The following is an 18,401-nucleotide window of genomic DNA, read 5'->3' as shown; positions in this document are numbered from 1 at the left end:
TCTCAGCGGCCCTGGGCCCCAGGCTGGAAATGCTGCCCGCTCCCTCTGCTCCCCGAGATTTATTTTAAATGACGCCCCTTGCGCTAGCATCCAGGGAGCATGGCGGCAATTAAAGCCCAACTCTGTCCTCAGGAGTCGCAGTCCAAGTCAGCGGGCCCAAACCACTAAGCTGCATATTTACCAGCAGGATTACTGAAAGACCTGCCGGAACAAATATGCCTTGCCCTGTGTGATAAAAGTTGCCACACCACAGGAAGGGGGAAATTTGGATCCTGACCTGGAAATTCCTTGCCCAGACAAGTTTCAGAGTGGTAGCCGTGTTACTGTGTTTCAGCAAAAACAACAAGGAGTCTTGCGGCACCTTAAGGACTCACAAATTTATTAGAGCATAAGCTTTCGTGGGCTGAAGTGGGTCATAGCCCACGAAAACTTACGTTCTAATAAATTTGTTAGTCTTTAAGTCACGAGACTCCTCGTTGTTTCTGCCCAGACAATAAAGTCCTAGGACTTGTCAGCAAGAGCAGCCCTGGTGAACTTAGAAAAACAAGCCCCTCCTCCCAGGCAAGTCCATGTGGCTAAAACTCAGGAAAGCTTTAGTAAGCCATGGATCCCAAGGAGGTGTGTTTACACTTCTGTTTCACATCCTTCTTCTGAGGTTGTTTAAAACATATTCTGCACTGGGGTTTATACCAGTTCAGGGAGTCTATGTGTTTCTCTTGGAGTATGGTAACAGTGCTCAAAAAGTCACTAGCATCATTTGGTTTCCAATGTATGAGCCTATTGTCATTGTGTCTCAGTCTTCTGATGTCTCCTGAGTGGCTCAACAAATCCATTAATTTTGCATCATACTCTGAAGCCTTTACTGTGTTATATCAAATCAGAGCTGAGATACCTAAAACTTATTTCACTAAGTACCACTTCATTATTATACTATAGTGTTACATCACGTATGAGAAATGTTGGGGTCCCTCTATTGTGCTTCCAAATCACCTAATGGTTGCAAGGATTTTTGCATGACATTTTTGAGGAATAACTGGTACACTATACAACTTAATTTTATATATCTTTCATTCAAATTGTATCCCAAATTGCTTTGCTGAGTTAAAGAATACAGTAACAACAGAGAGAAAGAAAAACTAAGCAGAGAGAAAAGTTATGTTTCCACCAGCTGTTTGAAATGAGACGGATAATTGGAGAGGCAGAGAGATATAATCAGGCTGTTTCAGATGGCAATAACGGCAAAGAAGAAGCCTCCTTCTCCGCCAGCACCCAGTTGCACAGAGGGAAGGGCAAATTAAAGCAAGAGGTGTGAAAAATGAAAGGAGAGGTGATAGACAAAATCTGTGAGATTGGCATCCCAGGGGCATGAGTTAAAGTGGTCAGTTTAGAACTGGATCTTGCAATGCATGGGGAGGCAGTAGAGTTGTCTGATGATTGAACTAGTTTGGTCATGTCTTCCCACACCCAAAAATGCTCACTTAACAGAAACAGGAGTCTCCAATGACTTCAAGATTTTTCTTTTCTGAATGGCCTTGTCTAGAAGAGTTTTCACTGTTGCTAATATTGCTGCATTAGCCATGTAAGGAAGTGTAAGTGTAGTCTGACTCTGCCAGCCATTTTCAGCACTGTGTCAACTGGGCTCGCTTAAATAAGCTGATGCTGAAAATGGCTGCTAGAGCCAGAAAGCTCTCTACACTAGGGCTCCTAACATTGCAATGGTGGCAATCTTTTGTAAACATTCCCTAGTATAGACCTAGCCTATGCATATAATCAGCACCAGTTGCTCAGTTTGTGTTTAGTTTTTCAGAGTTCAGCCAGAGTCAGGGTTCATCTTAATAAGGTGTCAATTTTTAATGGTGAGTGTAATCAATCATTGAAACAATTTACCAAGGGTCATGGTGAACTCTCCATCACTGACCCTTTTTAAATCAAGATTGGATGTTTTTCTAACATATATGCTTTAGGAATTATTTTGGGGACATTCTATGGCCTGTATTATACAGGAGATCAAACTAGATGTCCCTTCTGACCTTGGGAATCTATAAATCAATCGCTTTCCAAGTTTAGGGTACATTGGAATCCCTGCAATGAATAAACTGGAAGGCAAAAGCCCTTTTGTCCTTCTGTCTTTTGCTGTTCTGCTTACAGGGAGCTGGAAACAATGTTTTTGCTGTGCTGGCCCTCCGCAAACAAAATCTGCAATAAGGTAAGTCACATTTCTGTTTCTAAGGAATTGACTAAGGCCTGTCTACACTTGAAAGTTTTGTTAACTTATCTATGTTGGTAGGTAGTGTGGAAAAATTGCCCACTACCTGATATAGCAGCTGCACCAGCAAAAACCCTTATGTAGATGCAAAACAAAAACATCCTTTTGCTGGTATAGCTTATTTTGTTTGGGGAACTGGTATAAGCAGTAAGAAGTCTTTTGCCAGTATAAACTGTACCTCCCCTAAGAGTGTTTTTCCAATATAGCTATATAGGCACCCCATCTAGTGTAGATAAAGCCTTAGTTGTAAGTTTGGCATGAGACATCTACAAACACATGTGACCCTGGGGAAGGTAGGGGAGAGATGAGGCCCTTTAATAGGGAGATGTTGGCATCTCCAGAACACTTCTGCTTTCCACATCTTTGTTCTGCCCTTTGATGGAGGGCTGAGTGGTGTTGGACAGTTTAACAATACACTGCATATATAATCTTGTAAAGCACTTTGGGAAACCTTAGGATGAAAGGTGCTAAACAAAAGTGCTGCAGGTGTTAACGTTTGTAAAAGCAAACCAGTTTGAGCTTGTCGGAAGGTACTAAATGTGTGACTGGTTATGTGCACAGTTATGCATAACAGCACGTAGGGGTCACTTCATCCTTCACTGAAATGCAGCCACCTCTGTGGTAGAACATGACAGCTGTTTAATTGCTCACAAGAATACTACACAATGCTTTAAGAAAGGAAGTGAGGAAGATTCTGTGATTATGGCATGTTGTTTATTTCCTTTTCCTCATAGCTCTGCTGTAGTTCCTTACCTTTTGCATTTGTTATTGCTCCCTTTTAATCCTTACATAAGAAAATGTACTATCAGCAATTTATTTTTGTCTTTAACAAAAAGTTGGTAACCGAAATAAAATACAGTAATACTGGATATTCTTCTTTATCAAATGCTTTTCCAGTGCTCCCATGTCATGTACAATGCCATCAATTATATGCAAAAGTTCAAACTGACTCAGTTCAACCACAATGATTCTTCCCAATTCATAAAATCCAGAGCCTTTCCCTTCAGCCCCTCTCTCCCATTCACCCATCTTCTTGGAAATAGCATGGGAAATAATAGTTCCTTGCAACACACTTGAAGGTCAGCAAATGCTGGCCGAGGTGGACCAGCGGGTCCCGAACTCTTTACCATCTGACCCTGATCAAAGCAGATAAAGCTTGGGCCCGACCTTCCCGCATGCTAGAGACAGTGTTCACAGCCATCAGCTACTAATACAGTACTAGGATACTAAGGTATGTATGGTTATCCCAGCCCTGGCTGTGGCATGTTTCAGAGGCGAGTTGTGTTTAGAGAACTGGTAGAATATTTTGGACCCACACTCCAATACCTTCCCTGGGAGCAGCTGTGTACACATTTGTACTCGGTGCAGCTTCGGCATGGGACACTGACACAGGAAGTATGAATAACACTTCCTGCTTCCTTATCTCCTCGAAGGCCGATGGGAAGGTCGGAAATCATGCCAGAGCACTGATAAGCTTGGTGCACCGATCGGCACCCAACAACTGACTGTAATGTCTGGCAAACATATTCCCAGGATGGTGCTGGGAGCTGGAGGAAATGGGGAAGGAGATGATGAAAAGTTTCTGCTTCCCGGCTTGCTTACCCCGAGTGGACCTTAGAAACATGGAAGTTTCTAAGGTTTGAGTGCAGAGAGCTTATCCAGATGGGACAGAGTGACCCAAACTGAGACTGGGACTGACCTGCCAATCTCCCCCTGGGGACAGGGGCTTCATGGAAGGGCAGAAGGGAGGTAGAAGGGCTCAAGGGGAACCCGCAGTCTGCTCCTTCTTGGAGCCGCCGTCTTGCTACGTTGTTCCCCCTTAAATCCTATTCCCCCCCCCAGCCTGGCCCCCGGGCACTGTGCCCCTCATTGTGTCCTTCTTACCTGGCAGCTGGCAAGGTCCTGCGGCATCCAGCTGTGCGCTCTCCATGGCTCCACCCGGCAGGGCGCCCGCGGGGAAAAGAGGCCACCTTGCTGCCCTCGGTGCTAGCACCCTGGCTGTCGCCGGTGGCCAAGAGGGCCCGGTGCAGGGCCAGGCCTGTACAGGCTCTGCTGGGCTGGGTGCGTGGGAGCGAGGGTTGGGTGCGTGGGTGCGCTCTGAGCTGCGAGGAGTCACCAGGGGTCTCTCAGGGCATCCAGCCAGCCCCAGGCATGGCCTTGTGGGGAGCGTGAGTGAGACCAGCGCGGGGCGCCCTGCCCCCCGCAGACACAACCAGGGGCCGTCAGCTCAAGATGAGGTAAAATCAAGGGGCGAGAGCCCAGCGCCAGCCTGAGCTCTCTGCCCTACGCCCAGCACTGGGAGGGTGGAGGGGCTTGAGGCCGGCTTTGTTCTCCCTGTCCTCTGGGCCCTGCCTGACCCCCCAGCGGTTCTCTGACCTCACTGCACTGCGACCCCCTTCTGACAACAGCATTTCTACATGACCCCGGGGTGGGGGTGAGACAGAGCCAGGGCCTCTCGCCGCCCCGGGGGGAGAGGGGGCCGGAGCTTGGGCTTCTTGCCATCCCAGGTGGAAGTGGAGCTCAGATTTCGGCTTCAGCCCTGGGTCGTTGGCCCAGGCAACCCCCCAGAAATGGGGTCACAACCCATTTTGGGGTCCTGACCCACAGTTTGAGAACCGCTGCCAGCCCACATGCCGTTTCCCATAGCCCTCAAGGGCCCTGACAAGCAGAGAATAGCTGGAGCACATTATGCTCTGGCTCCCACCCCTTCGTGTCCCCTGCCCCAACATGAACCTGCACCCGGGGCTGGGGACTGTCTTAGTACTCCTCCAGCAGCTCTCCACCAGTGGGAGATGGCATGGCTAGACAAAAAGGGGTGTGGGACCAGTGGTGAGCTGGAGCCGGTTCCCATTAAAACCGGTTGTTAAATTTAGAAGCCCTTTTAGAACCGGTTGTTCGGCGAGGGAGAACCGGTTCTAAAAGGGCTTCTACATTTAACAACCGGCCCAAAGTGGCGCCTTAGTTGCTGACTCCATGGGTGCTACAGGGCTGGAGCCCCCACGGGGAAAATTTGGTGGGTGCAGAGCCCCCCCCGGCAGCTCCCCGCCCTGCACCCGGCCCCAGCTCCGCTCCGCCTCCGCCCCTGAACGCGCCGCCCCCCCTGCTTCTCCGCCCCCCCCGGCTTCCCGCCAATCAGCTGTTCGCGCGGGAAGCCGGGGCGGGCGGAGAAGCAGGCGGCGGCTTCACGCTCAGGCCCAGGGAGGGGGAGGCGGAGGCAGAGCGGAGGTGAGCTGGGGCGGGGGGGGGGCGCGAGGAGGGCTGCCCGCGTCGCAGCAGGTAACCCGGAGGGGGGGAGGCACAGGGGAACCGCTCCCCACCCCAGCTCACCTCGGCCTGAGCGGGAAGCTGCCGCCTGCTTCTCAGCCCTCCCAAGCTTCCCACACAAACAGCTGATTGGCGGGAAGCGGGGGGGGGGCGGAGAAGCAGCGCGGGGCGGTGTGTTCAGGGGTGGACGCGGAGCGGAGGTGAGCTGGGGCCGGGCGTGGGGCAGGAAGCTGCCGGTGGGGGCTCTGCACCCACCAAATTCTCCCCGTGGGGGCTCCAGCCCCAGAGCACCCAGGGAGTCGGCGTCTAAGGTGCCACTTTTGATGTGATCAGTGGGGGGAGCGGTTGCTCCCCCTGCTCCCCTAGCTACACTAGGAGCTGCCCCAGGTAAGCACCACCGGGACTCCCCACCTTGCCCCCCAACAGTTCCCTCTGGCTCTTAGGGGCGGGGTGGGCACCCACTACGGTGACCCATGAGACCCTCCTGCCTGGTTCTGGGGGCAGTCAGTGGAGGGGGGTGGATGGGGCAGGGGTCCTGGGGGGGAGGCGTCAAGGATGTTAAGATTTTGACAGCTCATCACTGTGTGGGACTGAAGGCTGCCAAGTGTGAAGTAGAACAGCCTTGAGGTTGCTCTACTTTATACTGGGGACAGACTGACAGCCAGCTGGCCCCATGACTGAAGATTTCGCTGCAAAGAGACCTTAAAACTACCTTTGCCCTCACCTCTGACCTCCATCCAGAAAGCATGTTCAGCACTGGATTATTAAAGATGGAAATTCAGAAAGGACAGTTTTGTGTTTTGCTGTTTGTAGGTATAGGAACATAGCAAAATCTCCAGTCCCTGGCCCAGAGAGTGTACAATCTAGGGGTGAAATCTTGGCCCCATTGAAGTTAATGGCAAAACTCTCATTCACATCACTGGGACCCGGATTTCACATATGACAGGATGTGCTAGGTGGACAAAACAAATGTGGATTTCAGAGCGGGTCTTGGGTTGAAGTTTGGAAGATGAAGTAACAATAAAATGAAGAGAATTTAGCAGGAAAGTTTAAGTCTCATCTTGCCGGTTGCCTGCGAAAACGTCAGGGAGGGATTTACAGGTGTTATGGCAGAGGTAGATTTTAAGGAGGGACTGAAAGAATAGAGGGTGGCAATTTCATAAATTTGTATGAGGAGGTTTTCCTACACATAAGGGCTGGCAAGGGAGAGAGCACAACACTTCTACAAGTATCATCCCTTCCTGTGCCAAACTGTGAGGGAAAGACATTTTGCTTTAAGTCATCCCAAAATTGTTAGAATCATGTCCTTACTATTTTACAGATTTTCTGTGTTGTGTATTATGATAGCTACGTATTATTTTATTGTATTAATTAAATGCACCATTGCTGAGAGGTTAACAGGCTCCGAATCTCTCTGTCCCATCCTGTGTTGCAGTATAAATATAAACAACATTGAGCCAGAGGAATCTGCTGAGGCGGCAGAAGAAATAAAACAGGTAAATATTCGCATGAGCAGAAGGACCTGTGTTGAGTGGTAGCTTTAATTACATATGCTCTTTTAAGTAAATAATACACCACACAGCACGTGTTTATTATATAGAGTCACATGGGTTGAATGCACTTTGAGCAGCATCTCTCCGACAGCCCATCTGCTAAATTCACTATGATAAACATAGACATAATCTGGAGTGCCTTTGGGTTATAATATCATGGAAATCATAGACGTATAGGCCTGGAGGGGACCTCAAGAGGTCATTGAGTCCAGCCCTCTATGCTGAGGCAGAACCAAGTAATCCTAGCCCATTCCTGACAGGTGTTTGTCCAGCCTGTTCTTAAAAACCTTCAGTGATGGGATTCCATAACCTCCCTTGGAAGACTATTCCAGAGCGTAACTACCCTCATAGTTAGAAAGTTTTTTCTAATACCCAACCTAAATCTCCCTTGCTTCAGATTAAGCTCATTACTTCTATTCCTACCTTCAGTGAACATGGAGAACAATTGATCACCATCCTCTTACATAGCAGCTCTTAGCATATTTGAAGATTGTTATCAGGTCTCCCCTCAGTCGTCTTCTCTCAAGACTAAACATGCCCAATTTTTTTAACCTTTCCTCATAGGTCAGCTTTTCTAAACTTCGGTTTTTTTGCTCTGCTCTGGACTCTTTCCAGTTTGTCTGCATCTTTCCTAAAGTGTGGCACCCAGAACTGGAAAAGTACTCCAGCTGAGGCCTCACTAGTGCCAAGGGACAATTACTTTCTGGGTCTTTCATATAACACTCCTGTTAGTACATCCCAGAAAGATATTAGCCTTTTCAATATGTCCTACCCTATTTGTGTTTGTGTGTGTGTGTGTGTGTGTGTGTGTGTGTGTATTTTAATGGGATTTGGGCATCTACCTCTCTTAGGCTCTTTTGAAAATCACAATATGTATCATGTAAGGCTAGAGTCTGATACCCTTACTGCACGCTGAATACTAGTTTATTCCGTAAGTAGTTCCGTAAGTACCATACAGGTGCTACTTGTGGAGTAAGGTCCTATTCATTGGGAGTAACTGTATCAGAATTTAGCACTTAATAGCTTGCAATTTATTATTATGCTACAGGGAATGAGTCCTTTTAAAATTTAAAGAAACACTGTCAGGGGGTATGAAAAATAATAAAATTTTATTCTTCCATTGATTTCAAGAATAAAATGTCTTTCTGTTTTTCTACTGTGAACATAATGAAATCCTATAGTTCCTCTCACCCTTCTGTTTCTAATAGGATTTAGAATTTTTGTCCTTTGATTTGTTTCATGTGTTTCCCTCACCATCCAATAATCTTTGATGATAGGTTTCACTGTTACTATCTCTTTGTTCTGTGTTGTGCAGTGCCAATCACAATGGGGTCTTGATCTATGACTGGGATTTCTCAGGACTACTGCAATACAAATAACAACATTACTCTTCATTGCTCTGGAAATAGGGTTTGTTGGTCAGCTGAACAGCTGCAACACAGCCAGTAAGGGGAATTCAAAATATTGTTTTTGTATAGGTAATATATAAATATGGGCTATATACTTTTAAATCTCAGAGACAGAATGGTAGATTTCCCTAATAATAATAAACCCGGAGAAGATCTATTAAATGTGAAGGGTATGTTCAAAACCAGATTCTAACAAGTTTTAAATAATTGGTCTTAAGCTATTTGTAAATAAATTTTTAAGGCTAGATTTTGCAAAAGGAACTCAGCTCCCATTTAGGCACCCAAACAAAATGGTCAAATTTTCACAGGGGCTCAGCCCCCAGCAGCTGCCATTGGGAAGGATTTTGAAAAGCTCTCAGCATTTGCCTAATGCAGCTGTCACTGATGTCAGTGGTAAAACTGTCATGTAATGGAGATCTCCCATGTTCTTAATAGTTACTGATGAACAATTTTGGAAACCATGTCACTTTATTTAGGTACTTAAATGGGAGCTGTTGGGTACTGATCTTGTTTGAAAAAACTGTCCCTTAACATTTTTATTTGTTGATAAAACCAAGTTAAGTATTGCAGGTTTTCCTGAACCCCCAAGTGACAGAAATTAAATGTTGCAGCCCTGACTTTTTTTTATCCTTTTTTTTTGGGGGGATGCTCTTGGATAACAAATCAAATTGTGAAAATGGCAAGCCATGCATTTTTTCTCCGCATTTAAAAACTGCACAGTACTCACACAGTATTACAAGTACTGTAATAATCATGTGGCCATGATTTGCCATCACTCCATTTCCCAGTGCCCTTCTAGGATATCTCTTGCTGAAATGCAAGCATGCAGGCTGAGTGGTTGGAAATGGGACACATGCACAAAGCATACTGCCTCTTTCTGTTTCCTTTACTGCCATCATAGTTCTTCATTGTCCACAAGATAAGCAGCTTGGATGCTGATGTCTATCTTTTGCACAGATAATGACCACAGCCTCTACCTCGTTGCTCAATCAACAGACAGGGGAACTACTTTGTGCCATGCTGCTGCCCACTAAAAGCAGCAGCAATAAGTAAACTACCGGTCTGAGAACAATGTCCTGTAGGTCTCTTTGGCTGTTCTTTATTTTGTTGGCTTGTGTCGGTTGCTATGCCAAGGGGTGGAGGACTTTCTAGCTGTGGAGCTGTGATGGGTTCGGTCACAGAGTCCCCCTTGGGACTGTCACCTGACGTGCTGGAATTACCTCTGAGCCTGCTTTCCCTGCCAGCTTGGAACTCCAGAACCCTGCCTTGTTGAGCCAGACACGCTAGCCTGCTGCAACACAGACCCAGGTCTGATCCATGCCCCCAGACTTTAACCAAAAACTGCTCAGCAAGTCACCTATCTCCAGCACCCGGACACCCAGTTCCCAATGAGATCCAAACCCCCAAATAAATCCATTTTACTCTGTATAAAGCTTATACAGGGTAAACTCATAAATTGTCTGCCCTCTAAAACACTGATAGAGAGATATGCACAGCTGTTTGCTCCCTCAGGTATTAATCACTTACTCTGGGTTTACTAATAAATAACAGTGATTTTATTAAGTATCAAAAGTAGGATTTAAGTGGTTTCAAGTAATAACAGACAGAACAAAGTAGGTCACCAAGCAAAATAAAGCAAAAACACTCAAGTCTAAGCATAATACATTAAGAAACTGTTTACAGGTAAAAATCTCACCCTCAGAGATGTTCCAATAAGCTTCTTTAACAGACTAGACCCCTTCCTAGTCTGGGCCCAATCCTTTCCCCGGTACAGTCCTTTTTAGTTCCAGTTCAGGTGGTAACTAGGAGATTTCTCATGACTGGCAGCCCCCTTTGTTCTGTTCCACCCCCTTTTATAGCTTTGGCTCAAGGCAGGAATCTTTTGTCTCTCTGGGTCCCCACCCCTTCTTCTAAATGGAAAAGTACCAGATGTAAGATGGATTTCAGCATCATGTGACATGGTCACATGTCCTGTGAGACCCCCCAGCCTCCATTTTTCCTGGGCTGGCTAACACAAACACAGGAAGGCTTGCAAGTAAACAGAACCAATTACAACCAATTGTCCTAGTCAGTGGGAGCCATCAAGATTCTAAACCACCATCAATGGCCCACACTTTGCATAATTACAATAGGACCCTAGAGTTATACTTTATATTTTTCTAGCTTCAGATACAAGAATGATACAGGTTTCAGAGTAGCAGCCGTGTTAGTCTGTATCCGCAAAAAGAAAAGGAGTACTTGTGGCACCTTAGAGACTAACAAATTTATTTGAGCATCATACATACATGATACATACATACAAATAGGAGGAATATATTCAGTAGGTTATAACCTTTGTTATGATACTTTACAAGAGACCTTTTGCATAAAGCATATTCCAGTTACATCATATTTACACTCATAAGCATATTTCTATAAAACATAAGGAGTGCAACATCACAGGAGCTTCACTTTTGCTTTGAGAAGTAGATGGCCATGTTTATAGGGGGGTTGTTTTTTGTTGTTTACAGCAAATTGCAGAAGATCCATTCTGCGATGATGTCCAGGTGCAAACTTCTTATGTCGAAATACCACCAGGAGATAAGTGGCGTTGGTCGCGATTACAAACAGAAGCTCAGGTGCAAACCTCAAATCTTGAACTACCAGGCGAAGAGACTTTCCTCCCATTTGAAAGTGAGGCCCAGGTACAAACCTCAGATCTTGAAATATCAGAGGAGGAGATTTCATTCCCATCACAAATGGAGGCTCAGGTGCAAACATCATATACTGAAGTACTAGATACGGAGACTTTATTCCCCATAGAAAGTGAGCCCCTGGAGCAGACCTCAGATCTTGACTTTCAAGACATGCAGGTGAAGAATTTATTCCCATTATTTGTTGAAGTTGAAGTGCAAACCTCATATGTAGATATACCAGCAGGGAATAAGTGGCGTTCGACACGACTACAAGCCGAAGCCCAAGTGCAAACCTCAAATCATGAATTATTAAAGACACTTTCTTCCCTCTCACAAAAGGAAGACCAGGTGCAAACCTCCAAATTTTCTATAACAGGAACAGAGGAAGTGCCTCTTTTCCCATCACAAACCGAGGTCCAGGTGCAAACTTCAAAACTTGCATTAACAGAAGCAGAAGAGGAGATGGCCCCATTCCTGGTAGAAGAAAAGCCTGTCCCCCCAACCCAAAGTGAAGCTGCTGTGCAAACCTCATATGTGGACATACCAACAGGGAATAAGTGGCATTCGTCACGGCTACAAGCTGAGGCTCAGGTGCAGACCTCAAGTATTGAGTTATTGAAGAAGTTTTCTTCCCTCTTACTAACTGAGGCTCAGGTGCAAAGGTCAAGTATTGAGTTACTGAAGAACCTTTCTTCCCCCTCACTGACCAAGACCCAGGGGCAAACCTCCAAACATGCAGTAACAGAAGCAGAGACGGCCTTTCCTTCCCCATCACAAACTGAGGGTCACATCCAGTCTTCGTATTTTGAAGTACCAGAGTTGGAAGAGGAGATGCCCGCTACCCCAATTAAAGAGAAGCCCCTCCCATTAACACTGTCGGAGGCCCAGGTGCAAACTTCAGCAGGGAATAAGTGGTGTTCGTCACCACTACAAGTTGAGGCCAAGGTGCAGACCTCCAGGCTTGAATTGCCAGAGGCAAGAGAGAAGGCTCCTTCCCTGTCCCAAACACAGGCTGAGATGCAAACCATGAGGGTTGAAATAACAGAAGAGAAAGCAGCGCCTCCGACTCCTCCAGATGTTAAAATATTAGCAGAGGAGACGCTGAAGGAGGAGGTAGAGCTGAAGCTTCCACACCCTGAATATGCCGAGGCCCAGGTGCAGACCTCGCATGTTGAAATACCTGTGGGGAAGAAGTGGCGTTCGTCCCGTTTATGTACCGAGGCCCAGGTGCAAACTTCATATCAAGAACTCCCAGTTGTGAAGAGCAAGACTTTGCCCTCACAAGGTACTGGGGTGGCAAAGAAGGTCACTGAGCGTGCAGCATCAAAGAAGTAAGTAGAAAAAGCTAGTTCTGCCATACTTTCCCTGCTACAGGGCTGAGCATCCAACCTTTTCTTCTAGATCAGCATTGTAGAAAGCTAATACAGTGTCTGGTTTTGTGTAGATTTGAAAGGACTGGGTTGAAAGTTAGCTGTGAAGTCATTTACCATTTACCCACCTATTCAGAAAAACCTGTAGCTCTTGTACTACCAGTACTTTCTTTGTATCCATAGATTCAGAGGATTTGAGGCCAGAAGGGGCCATTCGATCATCTAATCTCACCTTCTGTATAGCACAGGCCATTACATTTCACCCAGTTACTCCTGTACTGAGCCCAGTAACTTGTGTTTGGCTAAAGCATCTTTTCCAGAAAATAGGGCTGTCAATTGATTAAAAAAATGAATGGCTATTAATTATGTGATTAAAAAAATTAATCGCGATTAATCACATTGTTAAACAGTAATGGAATACCATTTATTTAAATATTTTTGGATGCTTTCTACATTTTCAAATATATTGATTTCAGATACAACACAGAATACAAAGTGTATAGTGCTCACTTTATATTTATTTTTGATACAAATATTTGTACTGTAAAAGACAAAAGAAGTGGTATTTTTCAATTCATGTCATGCAAGTACTGTAGTGTAATCTCTTTATCATGAAAGTTGAACTTGCAAATATAGAATTACATACAAAAAATAACTGCATTGTTTTATTTTTCAATGTAAAACTTTAGAGCCTAAAAGTCCACTCAGTCCTACTTCAGCCAATTGCTCAGACAAACAAACTGGGTTACAATTTGCAGGAGATCATGCTGCCCGCTTCTCGTTTACAATGTCACCTGAAAGCGAGAACAGGCATTTGCATGGCACTGTTGTAGCTGGCGTTGCAATATATTTACATGCCAGATGCGCTAAAGATTCATATGTCCCTCATCTTCAACCACCCTTCCATAGGACATGCGTCCATGCTGATGATGGGTTCTGCTCAATAATAATCCAAAGCAAACCGGACCGATGCATGTTCATTTTCATCATCTGAGTCAGATGCCACCACCAGAAGGTTGATTTTCTTTTTTGATGGTTCAGGTGGTTCCGCATCTGAGTGTTGCTCTTTTAAGACTTCTGAAAGCATGCTCCACACCTCGTCCCTCTCAGATTTTGGAAAGCACTTCAGATTCTTAAACGTTGGGTTGAGTGCTGTAGCTATTTTTAGAAATCTCACATTGGTTTTGTCAAATCTGCAGTGAAAGCATTTTTAAAACAAATGTGCTGGGTCATCATCCAAGACTGCTATAACATGAAATATATGGCAAATTGTGGGTAAAACATAGCCAAAGACATACAGTACTCCCCCAAGGAGTTCAGTCATCCGATGAAGTGAGCTGTAGCTCACGAAAGCTTATGCTCTAATAAATTTGTTAGTCTCTAAGGTGCCACAAGTACTCCTTTTCTTTTTGCAAATTTAATTAACATATTATTTTTTTAATGAGCATCATCAGCATAGAAGCATGTCCCCTGGAATGGTGGCTGAAACATGGAGGGGCATACGAATGTTTAGCATATCTGGCACATAAATACCTTGCAATGCTGACTACAAAAGTGCCATGTGAACGCCTGTTCTCACTTTCAGGTGACATTGTAAATAAGAAGCAGGCAGCAGCATCTCCTGTAAATGTAAACAAACTTGTTTCTCCTAGTGATTGGCTGAACAAGAAGTAGGACTGAGTGGACTTGTAGACTCTAAAGTTTTATGTTGTTTTGTTTTTGAGAGCAGTTAACAAAAAAAAACCAAAAAAAATCTACATTAAGTTGCACTTTCATGATAAAGAAATTGCACTACAGCAGTGGTTCTCAAACTATTTTCCCGCAGACCACTTGAAAATTGCTGAAGGTTTTGGTGGACCACTTAATGATTTTTCCAAACGTTGTTTGTACCATTAGCTAACTATTGTGAAGCACTCTGGATAAAAGCATTATATTAAAAAAAAGTAATAATAATTAATATGTTTTTGTTCTACAAATAAAAGCACACAACTCATATTTTAATATCAGTAGTGTTACCTTTCTAATGGATGTGCCCTCTCTCCCCTACCGCAGCAGCCCCCGAGCAGCGGCTGGGAAGGAGGACCGTCTCTCCCCGGCAGCCAAAGCCTTGGAGCTGGGGAAAGTCACCTCCTTCTCTGGCTGTCGCAGCCCTGCATGTCCCAAATTCCCTGCACCCCCTCTTCTCAACCTATTGCCTCCTCCCACCTACCCCCTATTCCCCCCAAGGCCACCAACTCGCCTTACATGTGCATCTTCTCCAGGGTCCAGGCACCTAATTAGTGGAGCCACGCCTGTGTGGCTCCACTAATTAGGTGGGTGGCTCTTCATTCTCTCATGTGCGGCCATCCAGGCTCACACCTTAGAGGAAACTGTCCACGGACCACCTGAATGGAACTCGCGGACCATGGGTAGTCCATGGACCACAGTTTGAGAACCTCTGCACTACAGTCTTTTGTTTGTCATTTTTACAGTGCAAATATTTGTAATAAAAATAATATAAAGTGATCACTGTAAACTTTGTACTCTGTGTTGTAATAGAAATCAATATATTTGAAAATGTAGAAAAAAACTGAAAATATTTAATACATTTCAGTTGGTATTCTATTGTTTAACAGTGCGATTAATTGCAATAAATTTTTTTAATCATGATTAATTTTTTTGAGTTAATTGCTGAGTTAACTGCAATTAATTGACAACCCTACCAGAAAGGCATCCCGTGTTGATCTGAAGACATCAAGAGATGGAGAATCCACCACTTCCCTTGGTAGTTTGTTCTAATGTTTAATCACCCTCCTTGTTAAAAAGTGTCCCAAATGTGCCTTTTTTCTAATATGAATTTGTTTGGCTTCAGCTTCCAGCCATTGGTTCTTCTACTATCTTTCTCTGTTGATTAAAAAGACCTTTAGTACCTGTTTATTTTCTCCTTGTGAAGGTACTTAGAAGCATCTGAAGAAGTGGGGGGTTTTTATCCACGAAAGCTTATGCCCAAATAAATCTGTTAGTCTTTAAAGTGCCACCGGACTCCTGGTTGTTTTTACTTAGATACTGTAATCAAGTCCCCTCTCTATCTTTCTTTTGATAAGCTAAGCAGCTCTTTTAAGTCTCTTACTGCAAGGCATTTTCACCAGCCCTCAAATCATTTTTGTGGCTCTTTTCTGCACCCTCTTCAATTTTTTGACATCCTTTTTAAAATATGGACATCAGTATGGATGTAGTATTCTGGCATCGGTCTCACCAATGCTGTATTCAGAGGTAAAATCATTTCCCCAATGCCTATTTACTCCTCCCCTGTTTACATACTCAAGGGTCTGGAGACTGTTAATGGGGTGGCTTTTTTGGGATTTCTCAATTGTCGGAAAGAGTTCTTTATAAGGTTCAGTGCAGAGCTCTTTTGTATGTTCAGAAAGACTGAATTTTTAACTGAAGAGTAGATTGAGTTCCCTTAAATGCAGCCAAAACGTTGATTAATTGTATTTGGATTATTATTCATGTGCTCATCCTCTTTAGGCAATGGGTGTATTTTTATTTTTTTATGATAAAAATAAAATAAATACACATATCTGATTGATTCACATTACGTGCTTTCAAGATGAAAAGCACTATATCTGTCTACTAATATATATCTTATTATGATTTATTTATATTTGGAGAATAATTTCTTTTATTCTTTGGAATGACTCCAGTTGCTCCAAATTACCAGCATTTCCTGCCAGAGAATGGACCTACCAATGCCTTATCTCGCCCTCATCCCTAAACAAATTATTCGGTTTGAACCCTGATTGACAGTTTGAGATGTTTGTCAGCAAGAGAGGGGTCAGAGCCAGAAGCATTTATCTATTATGCCCTGAACCTGTGGGGATGTGGATGTAAGGGTCCCATATCCAAATCACCCCAGATTTGGGTTTTGTTTTCCTAGAGTGAAATCCTGAGGAGCAAGGTTTTGCAGAAGCAAAAATAAAAAAAAAATTAGAATTTGCCCAATGCTATTGTCAATATTTGCAGATGTGATGATCTATACCAAGTGAGGTTTTCAAAGCAACCTAGGGGATTTGGATGCTCGAAACCCATTAATTTTGGCAAGAACTGGTTGTCCTGATCTTTTAAGCAGCTCTGAAAAATCTCAGTTACCATATTTTATAGTAATCCCAGACAAAAAACAAGGTGGCACCACCTAAGGATTGAAAATGAGTATATATCACAAGGCACAGATAGTTAAACCCCTTTCCTTTATTGTTTGTCTTTTTTGTTACAGACTAACAAAAACCTTCACACGAGCAACACCAATATCTGTGCACTTACATGTAAAGATGACTCCATGACGCCGGAATGGGAATAAAAAGAACTAGTAAAAACTTGAATTTAAACAAATAAAACCTTGTAAAATAAGAAACTTAACCTGTGAGATTTTTCTGGAGATAGTGTCTCACAGTTTGAAGGCACAGGGCCATGTCCCCAGGTAGTGTATATTGGCATAGCTTCACTGAAGTAATTAGAGTTATGTAGATATACACCAGCTGCAGATCGTACCTGTAATTTCTTACTTCCTCATTTCATAATCTCTGTTATAGTTAGTTGTTTGGCATGGTAAACTCCAATTTTGGTCCTGTCCCCATCCTTGCTAATTTGCATGTTGGTAGATTGCACACTGTGTAATTCACATACAAAACTGTGTTGCTACACCACATTCTAGTAAAATTTGGGATTTAGTGCTCAAGTGAGGTCTCATGCTGTAAACCAGGCAAAGCTCTGTCAGTACAAATCACAGCTTTCCTTGTCTACACTACAAGTTTGGACCAGTTCAGCTACATCATTGGCTGGGCATCAATTGTTGCAGTTGGGACAAATTTCCAATGGATACTACTTCTGCCATAATAAAAGCATAAGCATGTGCTTTACTGAACAGTTACACATGTCCCACTGCAGATATTTCAATTTGATGTTAATTCTGTATTGAATCTCTAGTTAGGAATGAAGTGGAATTTAAATTATAGACCTCTAATTTTAGCAGTCTGATAATTTTCCCAAATAAAATGAGCTTTTGGGCTTAGATTCCTAATGGTAGCCTTCAGTTCAGAAGTTGCTTTTTTCAGAATAATTAACAGAAAACTGCAGAGTTGTTTGGAGTGATCCCAGCATGAAGAAACATTGTTTTCCTGTTCAGAATCTTCCTGGCTTTGGATGGCTCAAAAAAGTTTTGGAAATAAAATAGAAATGTCATATACACTGTGATAGACCCAGGCCAGTTGGGTACAGCAGAGTAGCAAAAGGCAGGTCTACTGGCCACTGGATTAACAGTTTTCTGTTCCCTGACTGACCAGAGCATGGGCTGCTCCGGGCTAATAAGAACACCCGACTCCAATTAACCTGCAAAGAGTCAGGTGAGGCCATTAAGCTAATGTGACCACCTGACTCCTATTAAGGCCCCTCTGATACTATAAAAGGGCTCACTCCAGTCAGGCAGAGGAGAGCCAGTGGGCCAGAGGAGAGGAAGTATGGCTGAAGGGCTGGTTAATGAAGACACCCTCAAGCCATTGGTAAGGGAGCCCTAAAGTAAGGGTGAAGAAGAAAGAAGCGGGAGAGCTGTGGGGAAGTGGCCCAGGAAAATGGCAGTGAAAGGTTGGCTGCCAACAGCTGCTACTATTAGGGTCCCTGGGCCGGAACCCGGGGTAGAGGGTGGGCCCAGGTTCCCCCCAACCTGCCACTACAGAAACACCTCCTGGGAGGGGAAGACAGGCCCCTGTCGGGACAGGAGACTAAACTGTTTGGGAATAAGCCCACAGGGACAACAGAGACTGTGGGAGTTCTCTCACCAACCTCCTTGCTGGCTTATGATGAAAAGGGCTCAGTAGACTGTAACCCTGGCC

At 44.3% G+C, this 18,401-nt stretch overlaps 1 protein-coding gene across 1 annotated transcript; it reads left to right on the top strand.

The window, feature by feature from the left end:
- Window positions 1–1,352: 1,352 nt before the first annotated feature.
- Window positions 1,353–17,687, top strand: LOC119854894. Its single transcript, XM_038400103.2, has 5 exons — window positions 1,353–1,856; window positions 2,149–2,206; window positions 6,966–7,026; window positions 11,003–12,498; window positions 16,790–17,687. The coding sequence occupies exons 4-5, from the start codon at window positions 11,231–11,233 to the stop codon at window positions 16,854–16,856; spliced, it is 1,335 nt and encodes a 444-aa protein (XP_038256031.1). The 5' UTR covers window positions 1,353–1,856; window positions 2,149–2,206; window positions 6,966–7,026; window positions 11,003–11,230; the 3' UTR covers window positions 16,857–17,687.
- Window positions 17,688–18,401: the final 714 nt, after the last annotated feature.

This window comes from Dermochelys coriacea, chromosome 4, assembly GCF_009764565.3.
Source record: "Dermochelys coriacea isolate rDerCor1 chromosome 4, rDerCor1.pri.v4, whole genome shotgun sequence".
NCBI lineage: Eukaryota > Metazoa > Chordata > Testudines > Dermochelyidae > Dermochelys > Dermochelys coriacea.
Note: the sequence above shows the minus strand (reverse complement) of the source record. Positions and strands in the feature narration are given on the sequence as shown.